This window comes from Geotrypetes seraphini, chromosome 1, assembly GCF_902459505.1.
Source record: "Geotrypetes seraphini chromosome 1, aGeoSer1.1, whole genome shotgun sequence".
Classification (NCBI taxonomy): domain Eukaryota; kingdom Metazoa; phylum Chordata; class Amphibia; order Gymnophiona; family Dermophiidae; genus Geotrypetes; species Geotrypetes seraphini.
This window is the reverse complement of record NC_047084.1, coordinates 182648491-182666437: the sequence shown is the minus strand read 5'-3', so window position 1 is coordinate 182666437 and position 17947 is coordinate 182648491. Positions and strand designations below refer to the sequence as shown.

Sequence of the window (17947 nt, the reverse complement as noted above, 5' to 3'; positions counted from 1 at the left end):
GGCACCGGCACCAGCATGTCCTGTGCATTGGTGCCAGTGCCAAACAGGGGTAAGAAATGTGATCGGGTGGGTGGATGCCGGATCGCGGCGGGGAGGGGGGTGTGACGCGAGCGGAGGGTGCCGCATCGCAGGGGGGCACTCGTAAATCGAGGCACGCTCGGTTTCCGAGGCACCGATTTGCGAATGTTTTGCTCGTCTTGCAAAACACTCGCAAACCGAGGTACCACTGTACTTTGTGCAGGTTATACCCCTCTATGTTTCTTTGCTTTGATCCCATTCTCTTGTTATATAAAGATTCTCTGTGATTATCTCATCCTTTTTTTTGAAACATGATCCTTTATGCTTAAGGCTTTACAATTGCACATCCATACTTCAATACAGATGTTAATGCTTGTGCAAACCTTTAGGAGTAGAGTGCTGCAGATAACATCAGTTAATCAGACAGTATCTATGGAGTACAGTGCCTTCATTGTCTACTTTTCAGCTTGCTCAGAGAAGGCACCAGTATTGTTAGCGCATTATAAACTATTTTGGGGTATTTTTGGAAGAGCAATCTAAAAAAAAAAAAACGTGGGCCTAACAAAATGTAAAAACTTTAATAAAGAAAAGGAAAATACTGTATAGTCCAAAGACAAAAAAAACATTCATCCTTTAACATAAACGGGAAACAAAATAAGAAAAAATAGAGTCCAAGGATAAGAACAGAAGAAATTGTTAGGTAAAAACTGATGCATCTCAAGAATAAGTCTGTTTGGACACCAAGAAGTACTGCAAGTTGTTTATGACAACCAACATGCTGAACTTTAAGATACAATACACGTTTCTTTTTAAGGCACAGCAACGTTTTTTACGATGTTTGTTAATAGAATCTTCCGAGACCATCTATTCAATGTTAAATGTACAGCGCTGCGTACACCTTTCAGCGCTACAGAAATTACAAATACGGTAGTAGCATTAGGACACTAGTAGTTATTAAGGGAGAATACCTACAAGGACTGAAAAGACAGCAAAACGGTTCGGAATAACAACCGAGATAATAGGACAAATACAGAACTATATATGTAGTTAAGAGATACCATATTAAGACAAAAAGACCAGAATCTACATAAACACTCGATTTAAAACGTAAATAAAAATGCACAGAACATTATCCATACAGCAACAATAAGAACCGCCACGTTCACTATTCAACGCAGAAATGATCAATTACTTCTTTAAGTTCTTTCAACAACGCCTCCGTTTGTTCTTTTTTTTTTTGTATTTTTAAACCACGCTAATCTGCCGACTGTTGACCAATTCTAACCAGAATATAATATAACAACCAATCCCACGGGGTCCCGCCAATTTAAAAAATGCCGCCATCCACGCCCACCTTCCCCCTCTTAACCAGTTCGAACGAGTAAGGCTAAAGCGCTCAACCTACCTTAATAGGTGGTCTAGTGACGTCTTTCAGGAATGGCGGACAGCCAATCTGGTTCCTCTCCAAGGGAAGAGGCGGGTATCTTTCCGGTTTGAATGGACGGAATGAGACAATAGGGCGCCAGTGGGTGGGTACTCGCTGAGTAACTATTAAGCTACTGTGGCTGGGAGCATTGTGGAAAACAAGAGACTGTTATTACGTTGGCGATATACCATTTCAAGGCGGGAGTAGACAAGTACAAGTTAGCAGGAAGATCGGCTTTTTCCTAGTGCGCACGCTGTAAGTTCTTTTTAGCATGTTTTCTTTCTTTAAAGAATGTATATGTTTTTTTTCTTGGTAATTGGTTTTGGGGTATGTAAGAAGACTAGAAAGGAAGTAATTGGGGGTAAAATATTTTTCGGAGTGGTAGTTGAGGGGGATGGGAGATAATCCTTTTACCTATTTTCTATGGAATTTCTCCCCCATCTTATTTGGGATTTTTTTTTTTTGTGGTGGTAAGCTCGCGCGCGTAAAGCTTCAAACTTTTCCTTGGGCGCGAGAGGCAACGGGGAAGGAAGGTGCGTGGTAGAAATTTGTCGCGTACCTTTTCCGGATTTATCACGCGAAGGGGCGGGAAGGGTCATAACGCTGCGCTTAGGTGAGTGCCTCGTGTATAGTTAGTTAGCTTTTAAACCTTTTCTTGTATTAAGTTTGGCGGGTTTTTGTGTTTGGTTTTTTTTAAAGCTATTATCGACCTGCTAGGGAGGAAGTGACTGCTTCTGCGCGAAGTCGGCGTTACGGGGTCTGCGCTTCTCAAGTTTAAGGTATGACTTTTTCGCGTTATAGGCTTTAAACTTGTTCCGCCATTTCTGCTGTCGTTTTGGGCGGGAAACTACAGAAGCTTTGCTTGCCTCCCTATTCCGCGCTGGAGGACGGAAAGTGGGTGGGAAAGAGTTTCACAAGACGAGGGGGAAGGAGGTGGGGGACTTGTTTACGGGAAGCCTTTAAGAATACTTCCGCCTACTACAGCGGCCTCGGTTCAGCTTTAACTTTTTATTTTGTTTATGTTTTAGAGGTGAAATTCGACCTTGCACAATGGGTAAAGGAGATCCAAACAAACCGCGGGGGAAGATGTCCTCTTATGCTTTCTTCGTGCAAACGTGTAGGGAGGAGCACAAGAAGAAGCATCCAGATGCCTCGGTCAACTTCGCCGAGTTTTCCAAGAAGTGCTCAGAGAGGTGGAAGGTGAGCAGACAGCAGCGGCAAAACCTTTAAGAATGCATTAAATCTCTTAACATATTTGCATTAGATTTCTGTTCTGAACACAACTTTTTTCAGACCCTTTTATTGGTAGAATTGACATCCTAACCCTTTAGCAATGTTGCAGTTTCTCTCTGACCTTGAGAGAGAGACAAGATATCTGTATGAAAATGAATGAATCTAGTTTGGTTACAGAAGCCATTCTGTCAAGTATTTAAAGGCTGTTAACTTAATACTTCTAGGTATTCCTAATGTTTACTCTTTGTGTAAGTAACTGACTGACCGTGTTGTAGTTCTAATTTTTTTTACTTTACTTTTGATTTTGTACAATTTACGCACATTTTAGACGATGTCTGCAAAGGAAAAAGGAAAATTTGAAGACCTTGCTAAGAATGATAAAGCTCGTTATGATAGAGAAATGAAAAACTATATTCCTCCTAAGGGTGAAAAGAAGACCAAGAAAAAGAAGGACCCAAATGCACCAAAAAGGCCACCGTAAGTAAACCCAAAGGGCAGCAGAACAACTTTTTAGTTGAGGGTGCCAAACAAAAACTAATTAGCCTTTGCTCTGCCTGCCCAAAGATACTACTTTTGTGTGGGACCAAAATTTGGTTGGGCTATAACCCACTCCATTCTGCCTATGAATAAATGTTCTAGTAAAATATTCATAGTTCAGGCTTTAAAAATTAAGTAAACTCTTTTGTCTTTTTAGTTCTGCTTTCTTCCTCTTCTGCGCAGAGCATCGGCCAAAAATCAAGAGTGAAAACCCAGGGTTGTCAATTGGAGATACTGCTAAAAAGCTGGGTGAAATGTGGGCTGAGCAAAGTGCCAAGGATAAACTACCACATGAACAAAAAGCAGCAAAACTAAAAGAAAAGTATGAAAAGGTATGTTTAGGATTTAAATTGGCATTTATATTTTTTCTGCCTATTAATCCTAGGTCTGGTGACTTAATTAGAGCAACAAAACAAAGGAGAAAGTCCAACTTTGTCTGGAGAAAAAACAAGCAGGAGAAACAAACAAAACTGCAGACTGTGTACAAGATGCAGGCAAAAATTTATTGTACCAAAATTGAAATGCAAATAAGTAAAATAAAACCCTTTTACCAATCAAGGGACCCGACATGGTCCGTGTTTCGGACAAACCTTCCTAATAAATGCAAATACAATACAGAAAACATTAAAAATATTTGTAAACTCTTATAAAAAGCAGACTTAATTAGAGCTACTTAAAATTAATGCATTTAGTTAATGGTGAAACATTCCTGACAGATTGATCCCAATGATGGATTTCTCCAAGGTGACAGCAGAGGCAGGGATGAGTGGGCAACATTGCTGATGTTGGAGATGCATGGGAGGGGTGGTTGGAGGGTCCACTTGGGCCTGTGGTGTATTTTATGTGGGAGGGAAAGGGTGAAAAACAGCCATAAAAATCTTTCTGAGATGTAGGAGAGATCTGAAAGTTAAGGGAGGAGAGAAGGTTCTTTGGTGAATATTAGGGGGCAAGAAAATACTTGGATCATCTGAGGTGGGTGTGACACCTAGGCTGCCAAATAGACAGTGTTGAAAGTTAAAATCTGCCTTAAGGGTTTTAATGCAACATTTGTATTTTTGTTTTACACTGGGAATAACTTTCTTTTTAGATCATTGTATGCCTATAGTGCTGTCATATAGGGTTTAAACAGCGCTAGAGGATTTTAGTGCAGTCCCATGAGGTAAATGTTCCGACACTCATAGAAGCATCAGAGCATTTACCTCAGCGGCCTGCACTAAAAACCTCTAGCACCATTCAGTAAAACCTAGCAATTAGCACATTGCTTGTGCTTGGTTGTTGTTTTTGTTTTTATCCCAGGACAAGCAGGCATGATATTCTCACATATGGGGGTGACGTCATCTACGGAGCCCCGGCGCGGACAGCTTTTCAAGCAAACTTGATTGAAGTTTCAAGTTTGCACACTGCACCACGCATGTGCATGCCTTCTCGCCCACTAGAGGGCGCATCCCACCTCGTGGTCCTCAGTTCAAATTTTTCCGCGGAGCAAGAAAGCCCTGTGGATCTGAGCTCCAGTGTTTTTGCCTTCTAGCTGCCGCGTTTAGTTTGTTTTCCCTTCGAATTAGTTCGCGGTGCTGTTTTTCTTTTCGGTTCCTTTCAAAAAAAAAAAAAGTCTTTCGTTTTTCCTCGGGCTCCGGGGGCTCCCGGAAGCCGTGGCCGCGGGACGTCGGTACGTTCCCGGCCTTCTTCTTTTTCTTCGTGGATGTCCCGTCCTGTTACGGGATTCAAAAAGTGCAGCCGGTGTGAGAGGTTGCTTTCCATCACCGACCCTCACCGGTGGTGCATTGTCTGTCTTGGGCCCGAACATCCGACAGACTCGTGTGATCGTTGTGCTACCTTCCAAAACAGGGCCCTCCGTCGCCGTAAGGCAAGAATGGCCGAATTGTTCGCCGTCGACGCGCCGCCTAAGGCCTCGACGTCGGCCTCGGCTTCGGCCCCGGCCTTGACCTCGGCCTCGGCGTCCTCGGGGGCCTCGGCCCTCTTCCTCGAAGGCGTCGTCAGTGAAGCAAGCTTCGGGTAAGTCCTCTGTTCCATCCCCTTCAGCAAAGAAGCCATCCTCGAGTCAGGCCAAGGCGGGTGGGTCGACCCTGGCCCCGCATCGGACCTCGACTCCGCACACCCCGAGGGAATACTCGAGACCGAGGTCGCCCTCCAGGGAGTGTGCCCCGGACTCGGAACTCCCCACCTTCGTGGGGATTCCGGCCTTCCAGGATCTCCTCCGAGCTCTGATCTCATCGGAGCTGTCGGGAGCCCTGGAAGTGTTGCAGCGTGCTGCGGTTCCGGCGGCCTCGACCTCGGCCGGGGCGCCGTCGGTCTCGGAGGCCCCGGCCTCGGCTCCCTCGGGAGCCCCGGCCTCGGCGACCTCGGTCTCGGGTACTGTGGCCCCGTTCACCTCGGTCTCGGCCCCGCCCCGGACCTCGACCTCGGGGGAACCCCCTGAGCGGAGTGTAAGGCCCAAAGAAAAGTTGCGCAGAGTGCGCCGTCTTTCCTCCTCTTCCTCCGGGTCTTCCAGGCACGCCTCGCCCTCGACGCGACCTCGGACGGGGCGTCGATCGAGGAAGTCTAAGCGGCCCCGAGGCTCGCCTCGGCGCGACCGTTCCTCGTCGTTCGGGGGCGAGGCGCTGCAGGTGTCGGAGTTGCGCCTCGACAACCCGAGGCTCCTCCGCTCACCTCGTGGGAAGTCTTCCCGGGCCGCCTCGCCGAGGAAACGGGAGAGTGTCCCACGAACCCCTGGGTCCTCACCCAAGGGTTCTGCGAGGAGGATAACTTCCCCTTCCCCCTCGAGGGCCCTCGAGAGGGGATCCTGGGATTCGGGATCGGTTAGGGATCCTCATTATTCCCATGAGGCCTCCCCCCTCTCCTCGGTGGGGCGGTCGAGAACCCCGTCTCCCCAGGCTAGGCCGTCCTCATTTTCATCCTTCGTTCAGGACATGGCCCAAGCCCTGGGGATTGACCTGATGGTAGGTTCTCGGTATTCCAAAGAATTTTTGGAGGAACAGGACCTCCCCACTCTTCCTAGAGAGGTGCCTAGACTCCCTCTCAACAGTGTCCTTCTGCAAACCTGGCTGAAGAACTTGTCAAACCCTCTTACAGTCACGTCTGTGCCTTCAAAAATGGAATCGAAGTATAGGACGATTCCCCCCAAAGGGTTCGATAAGGCGCAGCTCTCACACCAGTCTCTTCTGGTGGAGTCTGCTCTTAAAAAATCACAGCCCTCACGGGTTTCTGCGGCGGTTCCACCAGGCAGGGAGGGGCGGACCCTGGACAAGTTTGGCCGTCGCCTCTATTCAAATTCCCTGATGGCCACCAGGGTTCTAAATTACGCCTTCACCTTTTCCTCCTATTTGCGTGGTATGGTGAAGGACCTTCCTCAATATCGAAACTCGTTACCCGACTCCCAAAGAGCAGGATTCGATAAGTTTATGTCCAACCTGTCTCAATTGCGGTTGTACCTATTCCATGCAGTGTACGACGCCTTTGAGCTGGTTTCGAGGGTGTCGGCCCTCGCGGTGGCCATGCGCCGCTTGGCCTGGCTTCGCACCCTCGACATGGACCCAAACCTGCAGGAACGCCTGGCAGACTTGCCTTGTGTGGGGTCCGAGTTATTCGACGAGTCATTGGATGCGGCGACCAAGCGCTTGTCGGAACAGGAGCGCTCTCTAGCATCCCTGGTCCGCCCCAAACCTAGGCCCCCGCCGCAGAAACCCTTTCGGCCTCCGCCGCGCCGATACCCTCAGAAGTCGACCCCGGCTTTCTCGAGACCGCCTCCGAGACGTCCGTCTCAGCGAGGCAGAGGGGGACAAACCCAAGCCCCGGCGCAGGGCCCTTCTAAGCCCGCGCCTTCCTTTTGACGGGCTGAGCGGACGGGGCGGGTTCCCCTCCGCACTTTCACAGGAAACCCTTCCTATCGGGGGCCGTCTTCGGTCCTTCCGGGAGGCATGGACCGGGATTACCTCAGACGCTTGGGTGCTCCGGATCGTCTCCGAGGGCTACTCGCTCAACTTTGTGTCCTCGCCGCCGGACAGTCCCCCAAGTTTAGTCCCCTGCAACCGTTCGCAGCTACCGACCCTTATAACCGAAGCCAAAGCCCTCTTGAAGCTTCGGGCGGTCGAGCCGGTCCCCAAGGACCAGTGGGGTACGGGGTTTTACTCCCGCTACTTTTTGGTCCCAAAAAAGACGGGGGACCTGCGCCCCATACTGGACCTCAGGAAGCTCAACAAATTCCTGGCCCGGGAGAAGTTTCGAATGCTATCTCTCCCGGTTTTGTATCCCCTCTTGGAGGAAGGGGACTGGATGTGCTCCCTCGACCTGAAGGAAGCATACACCCATGTTCCGGTGCACCCCGCCTGTCGAAGATTCTTACGATTCCAGGTGGGGGACCTCCACCTCCAGTACAGGGTACTGCCCTTCGGCCTGGCCGCGTCCCCACGAGTATTCACGAAGTGCATGGTGGTGGTTGCAGCAGCCCTCAGGTCACGTGGACTCCATGTGTTCCCTTACCTGGACGATTGGCTCATCAAAGCCCCGACCAGGGAGGGGGTTATCTCAGCGACCCGACAGTCTATTGCCTTCCTGCAAACTCTCGGGTTCGAGATAAACTTTCCAAAGTCTCAGTTGAGGCCGTCGCAGTCTCTTCAATTCATAGGTGCGGTGCTGGACACGGTGCGCCTACGCTCCTACCTGCCGACCCAGCGGTTGGAAGCCTTGGTACGGATGAGCCGCCAGGTCTCTCAACTATCGAGGGTGTCGGCCAAGCGCATGATGATGCTGCTGGGCCATATGGCCTCGACGGTACATGTCACGCCGTTTGCGAGGCTACATCTGAGGATCCCTCAGTGGACCCTCGCGTCCCAGTGGCGTCAGGAGTGCGACCCGGTGTCTCGCCTCATTTCGGTGACTCCGCCCTTGCGGAAATCGCTGCGTTGGTGGACAGACTCTTCAAATCTGTCCATGGGGCTATTGTTCCGCACTCCGCCTTTTCGCAAGGTCCTGACCACGGACTCCTCGGAGTACGCGTGGGGAGCCCATCTCGACGGTCTTCGCACGCAGGGCCTGTGGTCGGCAGAAGACCGTCAGTGTCATATCAACGTGCTAGAGCTGCGGGCCATCTTCCTAGCACTTCGAGCCTTCGTTCACATATTGCAGGACCAGGTGGTCCTCGTCCGCATGGACAATCAGGTGGCAATGTATTATGTGAACAAGCAGGGAGGAACGGGGTCATGGCCCCTCTGCTCCGAGGCTCTTCGCCTCTGGGAGTGGGCGGCCTCCCGGAACATCTTCCTCCGGGCGATCTACATCCAAGGAGAACGGAATTGCCTGGCGGACAAACTCAGTCGACTTCTGCAACCGCACGAGTGGACTCTACACTCAGCAGTTCTACGCGAGGTTTTCGCTCGCTGGGGAACGCCACAGGTGGATCTGTTTGCCTCTCCGGAGACACACAAACTACCACTATATTGTTCTCGGATGTACTCGCAGGACCGTCTGGAAGCGGATGCCTTCCTACTCGACTGGGAAGGGAGGTTCCTGTATGCATTCCCTCCGTTCCCTCTGATCATGCGAACGTTGGTACACCTAAAATCGTCCACGGCCACGATGATTCTCATAGCACCTCGGTGGCCGCGTCAGCACTGGTTCTCCCTGCTGCTCCAGCTCAGTGCCAGGGAGCCTCTTCCCCTGCCTGTCTCTCCTTCTCTGCTGTCTCAGAGTCAAGGATCCATGTTACATCCCAATCTGCAGTCATTGCACCTGACAGCCTGGTTTCTTGTTCCCTGACTCCTCCGGACCTGTCTCAATCGGTGAAGGAGGTGTTGGAAGCCTCCCGCAAGATCTCGACGAGGCTTTGCTATGCGCAGAAATGGACCAGGTTTTCCACCTGGTGTTCGTCTTTTCACCTGGATCCGGTATCAGTTCCGGTATCCTCGGTTTTAGAATATTTATTTCATTTGTCGCGCTCCGGCTTGAAAACCACTTCGGTGCGGGTTCATCTCAGTGCGATTTCTGCTTTCCACCAACCTCTGGAGGGACGCCCTCTGTCACTCCATCCCTTGGTGACACGCTTCATGAAAGGGTTACTCAGGGTTTGCCCCCCTCTTAAGCCTCCGTCTGTCGTGTGGAATTTGAATGTAGTTCTGGCTCAACTGATGAAACCCCCTTTTGAGCCACTCAACAAGTCCCTCTTGAAATTTCTGACTTGGAAGGCGGTGTTTCTGATTGCCCTCACCTCCGCCAGGCGGATTGGGGAGTTGCAAGCCTTGGTTGCGGACCCTCCTTTCACTGTCTTTCATCACGACAAGGTGGTTCTCCGCACCCATCCTAAGTTTTTACCTAAAGTTGTTTCTGACTTCCACCTCAATCAGTCCATTGTCCTTCCTGTGTTCTTCCCGAAGCCCCACTCCCATCCTGGCGAGACGGCGCTTCACACGCTTGACTGTAAGAGGGCGTTGGCATATTATCTTCAACGCACCAGGTCTCATCGGAAGGTCCCTCAATTGTTTTTGTCCTTCGATCCCAATCGATTAGGGCATCCAGTTTCCAAGCGCACTCTGTCTAACTGGTTGGCCGCTTGCATTTCCTTTTGCTACGCTCAGGCTGGCCTTCCTCCCCCGGGTCGGGTCACGGGTCACAAGGTCCGAGCAATGGCAGCTTCGATAGCTTTTCTCCGATCCACTCCGATGGAGGACATATGTAAGGCTGCCACTTGGTCTTCGGTTCATACATTCACCTCTCATTACTGTCTGGACACTCTATCCAGGAGTGACGGCCGGTTTGGCCAGTCAGTATTGCAAAATCTGTTTTCCTAAATTGCCATCCTCCCACCTGCCCTGTTTGGGTTAGCTTGGAGGTCACCCACATGTGAGAATATCATGCCTGCTTGTCCTGGGATAAAGCACAGTTACTTACCGTAACAGGTGTTATCCAGGGACAGCAGGCATATATTCTCACAACCCGCCCGCCTCCCCGGGGATGGCTTCCTTGCTAGTTATGGAACTGAGGACCACGAGGTGGGATGCGCCCTCTAGTGGGCGAGAAGGCATGCACATGCGTGGTGCAGTGTGCAAACTTGAAACTTCAATCAAGTTTGCTTGAAAAGCTGTCCGCGCCGGGGCTCCGTAGATGACGTCACCCCCATATGTGAGAATATATGCCTGCTGTCCCTGGATAACACCTGTTACGGTAAGTAACTGTGCTTTTTCTCCCTGCACACTGGAAGTGTTTTCTAAATTGGAAGTAGACTGAGGTAAGACAAATGAGCAAAACTCAGTACAGTAGAATCCTAGTCAACTGGCAAAAAAAAAAAAAAAATCTGATCCGATGATAACCCCCCCCCCCCCCAGCCCTAGCAGGGCCTTTTGCAGCAGAGGAAAGACCCTGCCAGGGTTGGCCACAAGCAATCTGTTTACAACGTTGCTGCTTTGAGAAGAGCCATAGGTAAGAGAGATCAGCTCTATTGGGGGTGGGGGGGGGGTCCATTGAAGGCCAGACCCCAGGGGGGGACATGGATGTTGGACCCATAAGTAGAGTGAGGAAAGGAGGGTGGGAAGGGAGGAAGGAGATGCCAGACTTAACAAGTGGAGATGGGGGGTCCCCCCCCCCTAAGTTACTTGAAATTCAAAGTTGAAAAGTTTGACTGCTATTTAAAATTGCACACTGCATTCACAAAGTTAGTTTGTTTGTTTTTTTTGTCTTAATTTGCTTTTATTTATGGTACTTTGTTTCAATATTTAATGTTCAAGACAATAAAGAGTTTATGGTATTGGGGTATAGTATTAGGCCTGTTTTTAATAGTAACTCTCAAGCAACCAATTTATCCAGCATTTGCCAATCCCCATCGGGTGCCAATTAACTGAGTCTACTGTATTAAAAACTGCATTGGCTCAGAGTCAGAACTGAGGTCCATTGTGTTAATTAAAAAAAAAAAAAAATTAGCAATTAAAACTGATCAGAATACAACAGAAAATAGTTGACATTGTAAATAGACAAAATAGAATAAACACTGTAAACATAAGAAGGTATTAAAGGTAAGCATTCACTGAAAAGTTGCTTTAAAGCAGGAGTAAAAGGTAGATCTTTTACAGTTTTTATAGAACTGTGTGGTTCTTAAGGTCTACTTAGTATGCTGTGTTAAAAAGTGGTATTCTGCAATTTATCACCCTACATTATTAAAGATGCATTGGTTGAGTTTGTGAGTAATAGTATTAGTGAACTTCTAATTGATGCATTTGTTTGTAGGAGGTTGCAGCATACCGTGCCAAAGGTAAAAGTGATGCTGGAAAGAAAGCTCCTGGTAGGCCTACAGGATCCAAAAAAGTGATAGAGCCTGAGGATGAGGATGAGGAAGAAGAAGAAGAAGAGGAGGAGGAAGAAGATGAAGAAGAAGAAGATGACGAGTGAATGGAATGCCTGTTGTAAAGATTGTGCTGGAATTCATTTGCTGAGAATGTGAACTCAAAATGCAACTCATTTTTGTTGGCTTTTCTATAAAAACTGTACAGAATTGTGTATAGGTAATGTGATTCTCTAGGGAAAACTTATATTTTAATGTAAGTAGTGGAGAGCCACATTGGTAACAGCTGTGTAATGTTTTCTGCATATTTAAAGGTTTCTAAGGTTTTTAATTAGGATAGCCTGCTGATGTAGTACAGTAAAACCTAGAAGGAGATCATGTAATAGCAGAATTTTTGGTAGATTTTGGTGCATTCTAACTTTTATAGCAGTTTTTGTAATAAATGTATATTACTTTTGAAGATGTCATCTGGTTTCTAAGTAGACATACTTGTTCTAGCTCGGTGTTCTTCAACCACCAGTCCACAGAAATTTCCTGCCGGTCCACAGGGCCAGCATGTGCATCAGGCCCAAAACAGTGTTCTTCATCCGCCGGTCCACAGTGCCATTGATGCGGCATTATCTTTGAGCCAGCTCCCTCTTCCTCACTGATTCAGTGCACAAAGCCATGGGCAGTGGCTCCTACAGGCATCCTGCGCCTGAACCGGAAGCCTTCTTTCCAGCGTTGCAGCGTCAGCGGGACGCGCAAGGAGCTTCTGCCTGCAGCTTTGTGCACTGCATCAGTGAGGAAGAGGGAGCCGGCCTGAAGATAATACTGGGGGCGGCATAAAATGGCCAGGCGGGAGCAAGCCAGAAGATAAGGCATAGCATGGAGGGAGGAAGACAACAACAATAGTGGGGAATGATTTTATTTTTGAATTTAGTGATTGAATTATGTCAATTCTGAGAATTTACACCTGCTGTCCATGTGCTTTGTGTAGTTTAATTTTGTGGCTAACCATTATGTGTTGTCAATAAGATTATATTGTGTATCTGAAAAATGAATGGGAAAAAAAGAGTGTTACAATTAGTACTATTATGGGGTGGGGTCTGGGTTGGAGATTGGGTAGAGATGAGCGGGGTCTGGCCCACGACTTAGCCCAGTGTTCTTCAACCGCTGGTCCACAGACTGATGCCGGTCTACAGAATAATTATTTTATTTCTGCTGGTCCATAGGTGTAAAAAGGTTGAAAAACACTGTTCTAGCCTATTAGGTGCTGAGGTGAAATTGGAGTTCACATGTATTTTGTGGTTCCAGTCTCTAGCTGTTCTTAATGGTCACAATAGCAAATGTAAATGGGATTTGCTATAACTTTAGATCCCTGCTTAACTAACTAGTTATCCTAAAAGATAATACATACATGGGGTATGATTATTATGGTTTTTCTTTATCTGGTAGTCATTCTATCCTTTTTTTTCACTGCCATTCTGTACCTTTTTCTAATTTTGCTATCTTCTTGAGATGAGACTTATATGAATTGCAGTACTCAATATTAGTTTCTACTGCTGAGCTGTAGAGAGGCATAATTTGTTTTGTTTTTTTTAAATTTCTTTTCAAACAAATTCCTATCATTTGCTTTTCTGGCTGCTGCAACACAAGGCAAAATATTTTAAAGTATTGTCTGAGACACCTAGGAGGTTACCATCTGGAAAAAGACTAATATGAACCTAGTATTATATAGCTATTATTTAGGTTATTCTTCCTTCTGTGTATTATGTACTGGTTGAAATTTAAATTCTCTGCCCTTTGGATGCCCAGACCTGTGATTTCTCAATTAGTGCTTTTAACAACTTGAGTTTCCTTGTTCTGTAAGCAGACCAAATGAGATTAGTTATGTCCATTTTACAAGTGAATGCAGAATGAAAAATACTAAATCACATTTGTGTGGACTAGGCTGGGTAGATCTAAAGGAAAGAAAATTCAGGATTATTTTTTTTGCCATCTGTAAATGTGATTACCTCATTTTCCATTCCTATTTCTATATATTCCTGCCATTGTTCCTATCCCCATGGTTTCTGATTTTCTCATAAGAAACTTTGGCAAAAGCCTTCTGAACAACAGGACATAATGCATATTAACACCCTTTAGCCAATAAATTTAAGAAGCACATAAAGTGGAACAAGGTAACGGTGGAAGAACAGCCAATCTTTAGATACAGTGGTGCCTCGCACAGCGAACGCCTCGCACAACGAACTTTATGTCTTGATTCGTACAACGGACTTCGTTTCACACAACGAAGTCCGGGGTTCCTGCGGGGTTGGATCGCAGCGGGGTTGGTCGAGCCGCGAGGGTAGTCTCCTTCTCCTTACCTGCCCTGTCGCAGCACACAGCCGAACGGAAATCTTCCCGATGTCAGCGCTGACGTCGGAGGGAGGGCTTAAGCAAAGCCCTCCCTTCCTCCGACGTCAGCGCTGACATCAGGAAGACTTCCGTTCGGCTGTGTGCGGCTGCGGCAGGGCAGGTAGGAAGAAGGCAATGGCGAACGAAAGAGGGGGGAGGGGGCGGTCCGCCCCGAAGAATGTGCACAGCTGGTCAGGTCCCCCGATCGACCGACAACAGGCCCGGCCGACAAACCTCCCTGCCCTGTAGCCGCGAATCTAAATTACCTCTTACAGCAGCTTCAATAATCCAGCTGCTGTAAGAAGGTAATTTAGATTCGCGGCTACAGGACAGGAAGATTTGTCCGACCGGGCCTGTTCTGTTGTCGGTCGGGTGCAAAAGCGCCACAAAGGTGGAGGCAGGGAGGGAGGAAAGGTGGAGTGGAGAAGAAAAGACGCTTAAGGGGGGAGAAGGCCGCTGAAAGCACATGTTGGAGCAGGGGATGAGAGGGAGGGAGAGAAGGGGAAATATTGGACAAGGGCAGAAGGGATGCTAAATCATAGGGTGACAGGCAGAGAGAACAACAGGAAAAAGAGTGGAAGCAATCTTGAACCCTGAGGGTGAGGGCAGAGAGAGGTGGTGAGATGATTGATCATGGGGAGAGGGACAAAAGGGAATAGAGATGGGATAGGAAGATAGTGGAAGTAAAAGGACAGGGAGATGTATGTTTTTAGATGTATCTAAATAAAAATAATAACAAAAAATTTATCTTTTTTATGTCATCTTAGCATATTTTATGCTGCAGAACGAATTATTTTTTTTTACATGTATTCCTATGGGAAAACGCGTTTCACATAACAAACTTGCTCCTGGAACCAATTAAGTTCGTTGTGTGAGGCACCACTGTACCTTGGATAACATTCATGACCAAATTGATACTTCTATTTATTGCGAGTTCTTCAATACAGGCGGTTGTATACCATCTGGGTTATGTGATTTACTGTTCCTTAGTTAGGTTGTAGCTTATCACCCTTTAATATTTTGGGCCCAGCTCGCTCCTTTACATTCTTGGTAAGCTTCTGTTCCTGTCTGCTCTCTCTTGGCCCTATTTCCCTATATTCTAAAATGCTGTCCATCCTTGTCCTTGAGACAGACCAGAACCTCACCAACCTCCATGAGAACATTACAGCTTGCATAATGAGACTCCATTCCTGGTCCATCTCGATACAGATGAAATTGAATAAATCAAAAACAAAATTACTCTGGCTCGGCCCAAAATTAGAACACCTGCCTACCCTCTTCGCACTACCCTCAGGCGCTGCACTGCAGCTTGAGTTCTCAAGCAAGGTCCTTGGCATCATTATCGATTCTTCTCTCTCCCTCAATGACCACCTCAACTCCTTGGCTAAATCATGCTTTTTCAGCCTCCACATGCTGAGGAAAGCAAGATCCTATTTTCACCAACAACATTTCACTGCTCCCAGTGATTTCCAGAATCCATTTCAAATGCTCCTGCCTGGCTTTTAAGATCATTCACGGCATCCTTCCTCCCTTAATCCCACTATCTTATAACTCCTCGAGTCCTAACTCTACCAGACCTGCCCAAAGGTATAAACTATCCTTCCCCTCTCTACACGGTATTCGCTATGCAGGCAAACTGGGAAAATCCCTTCTCTTCAAAATCACAGGTCTTTGGAACAACCTTACTACCCCGCTGCGGAACCTGGGCTCCCTCCAATTATTCCGCAAACAACTGAAAACCTGGCTTTTCACTAAAATGTAATTCTATCCCCCCTTACTCTTCTCTTCTATATATAAGTTCATGTAAACCTTTTTTTCCCTTCTCTTTCTATATTTTAAGTTCTTGTAAACCGTGCCGAGCTCCATATCCGTGGAGATGATGCGGTATATAAACTTAAGGTTTAGTTTAGTTTAGATTTAACTCTCAAACCACCATCTCTTGGAGTACTGCGTTCAATTCTGGACTCCTTATCTCAAGAAAGATATAGCGGTAATAGAAAAACTTCAAAGAAGAGCAACCAAGATGAAACTCCTCGTATGAGGAAAGACCAAAAAGATTAGGGCTCTTCAGCTTGGAAAAGAGATGGTTGCGGGGGGTGGGGGGGGGGAGAGATATGATTGAAGTCTACAAAATCCTGAGTGGAGTAGAATGGGTACAGGTGGATTGATTTTTCACTCAAAAATTACAAAAACTAGGGACATTTGATAAAGTTACAGGGAAATACTTTTAAAACCAATTGGAGGAAATTTTTTCTCACTCAGAGAATAGTTAAGCTATGGAATGCATTGCTAGAGGATGTGGTAAGAGCAGATAGTGTAGCTGGTTTTAAGAAAGGTTTGGATAAGTTCCTGGAGGAAAAGTCCATATTCTTTTTGAGAGCTACTGTATTAGTAGCATGGAATATTACTACACCTTGGGTTTTTTGCCAGGTACTAGTGACCTGGATTGGCCACCGTGAGAATGGGCTACTGGGCTTGATGGACCAGTGGTCTGACTCAGTAAGGCTATATGTGATGATATTCTGTACTCTCCTGGTTTGCCTCTTACCTCTCCAATCGCACCTTTAGTGTATGCAGTGGTGGGTTGTCTTCTGCTATCCCACTAGTGGTTGGCATAGCCCAGGGCTGTCTTAGGACTTTTTTTTTTTCCTCTATACCTCTTCTCTTTGTGCCCTGATCTCCCATGGCATCCAGTTTCACCTATATGTTAATGATGCCCAGATCTACCTCTATACCTGAAATTTCACCTAAAGTCCAAGAAAAGGTCTCAGCCTATTTGGCTGACGTTGCTGCCTAAATGTCTTGCTGCCATTTGAAACTAAACATGTCCAGAAAGCTGCTTTTCTCACTCTCTTCTCCATCTCTATAAATATCATTCCAGTCTTCTTGGGCCTCTGGCTTCATTTTCTACTCACATCCAACACATTTCTAAAGCCTGTTGCTTCTATCTACAACATCACCAAAATTTGCCCCTTCTTCTCTCAATACACTACCTGGACCCTTGTCGACACTCGTAACATCATACTTAAACTACTGCAATTCACTTCTAACAGGTCTCCAACTGAAGCGCCTCTGCCCCTACAATCTTTAAAACTCAGCTTTATGACTTGTCTACTGCCAACCTTGGCTACACTCACCCCTCAAATCACTTCAGTTGCTCCTTATCTGCTGCCTCATACAGTTCAAATTCCCATTTAGCACTCTCCAGACCGGTAGAGGTTAATCTTTATGAGTGGGTATATATCCCAATCATGACCAGCAGGTGGAGACTGAAACAAAACTGTGGAATAGTACATAAGAGATACCTTCCCTAATTCCTATCAGTCTCCAGCAGGTGTTGAGTGAGCTGTACCCATCTCCCTTGGTAGGGCTGCTGGAATTTGTTTAGGGGTTTCAGGTCCCTGTTTTTGGCCAGATTGAGCTTGGGTGGGTGCTGTTTGAGGGTCTGTCTGACCATGGGGGTGTCAAACTCGGCGGGTCTTGAGCAGGATCCCTCCCCCCAATTCTTCCACATCCACATTTTTTTAGAGGAGTCTTAGGAGATCCTTGCCCCCTAAATCAAGCAAGGGCATACTGCTTTGAGAGCCCATGGAGTTTATTCTTTTTAAAAAATAAAATAAATCCTGAGGTAGTGCTGGTCTGGAGGGTTGTTTCCCTTTAAATTTACTGTATTTTTGCACTAACCGGCACTTTAAATCTAGCTAGGTCACATATGGAGCAATGAGCACTTCTCAGGGGAAAAAGTGCTCCAGATGTGAGGCACTTGCGGCCTGCCTGTTCAAGCAGTGTTCAGGCCAGTGCAGTGGAGGAGCTCCGTCGACAGCAGCTGTAGGTGCCCAGAGCTCCCCGTCGGCTAGAAGCAGTGGGGAGGCCCAGTCTTCCACCACCCACGGAGGGATTTCCTTAACCGCCATCTCAGCTGATTTTTTTTTTTAACAGCTGATGCCAGCTTGCCTGCTTTAGGGGCTGGGACTGTTTAGGCTTCCCAGTTACTATAGGCCCAGGAAGGGTTGTTTTTTGGCGAGAACTTCACCATTTTCTCAGTCTGGCCCCTCCATTTTGTCTGCAAC

The 17947-nt window shown here is 47.3% G+C and overlaps 1 protein-coding gene across 3 annotated transcripts; it reads left to right on the top strand.

Annotated features, from left to right (window-relative positions):
* The first annotated feature begins 1528 nt into the window (after positions 1-1528).
* HMGB2 (high mobility group box 2) lies at positions 1529-11963 on the top strand. 3 transcript variants are annotated; one of them, XM_033942535.1, is made up of 6 exons: positions 1561-1699; positions 2144-2223; positions 2473-2644; positions 3006-3154; positions 3372-3546; positions 11444-11963. In XM_033942535.1, exons 3-6 carry the CDS (start codon positions 2495-2497, stop codon positions 11603-11605), a joined length of 636 nt encoding a protein of 211 aa, XP_033798426.1. In that variant the 5' UTR covers positions 1561-1699; positions 2144-2223; positions 2473-2494; the 3' UTR covers positions 11606-11963. The 3 variants fall into 3 exon arrangements, with proteins under 3 accessions (XP_033798436.1, XP_033798417.1, XP_033798426.1); XM_033942545.1 differs by lacking the exons at positions 1561-1699; positions 2144-2223 and adding an exon at positions 1529-1547; XM_033942526.1 differs by lacking the exon at positions 2144-2223 and having other exon boundaries at positions 1554-1699.
* The last annotated feature ends 5984 nt before the right edge of the window (positions 11964-17947 follow it).

Bases quoted from the DNA above. Each gene is read 5' to 3' on its own strand.
- HMGB2 (XM_033942545.1), top strand. From the start codon at position 2,495: ATGGGTAAAGGAGATCCAAACAAACCGCGGGGGAAGATGTCCTCTTAT. The intron at 2,645-3,005 runs GTGAGCAGACAG...CGCACATTTTAG, and splicing joins AGTGCTCAGAGAGGTGGAAG to ACGATGTCTGCAAAGGAAAA. The intron at 3,547-11,443 runs GTATGTTTAGGA...ATTTGTTTGTAG, and splicing joins TAAAAGAAAAGTATGAAAAG to GAGGTTGCAGCATACCGTGC.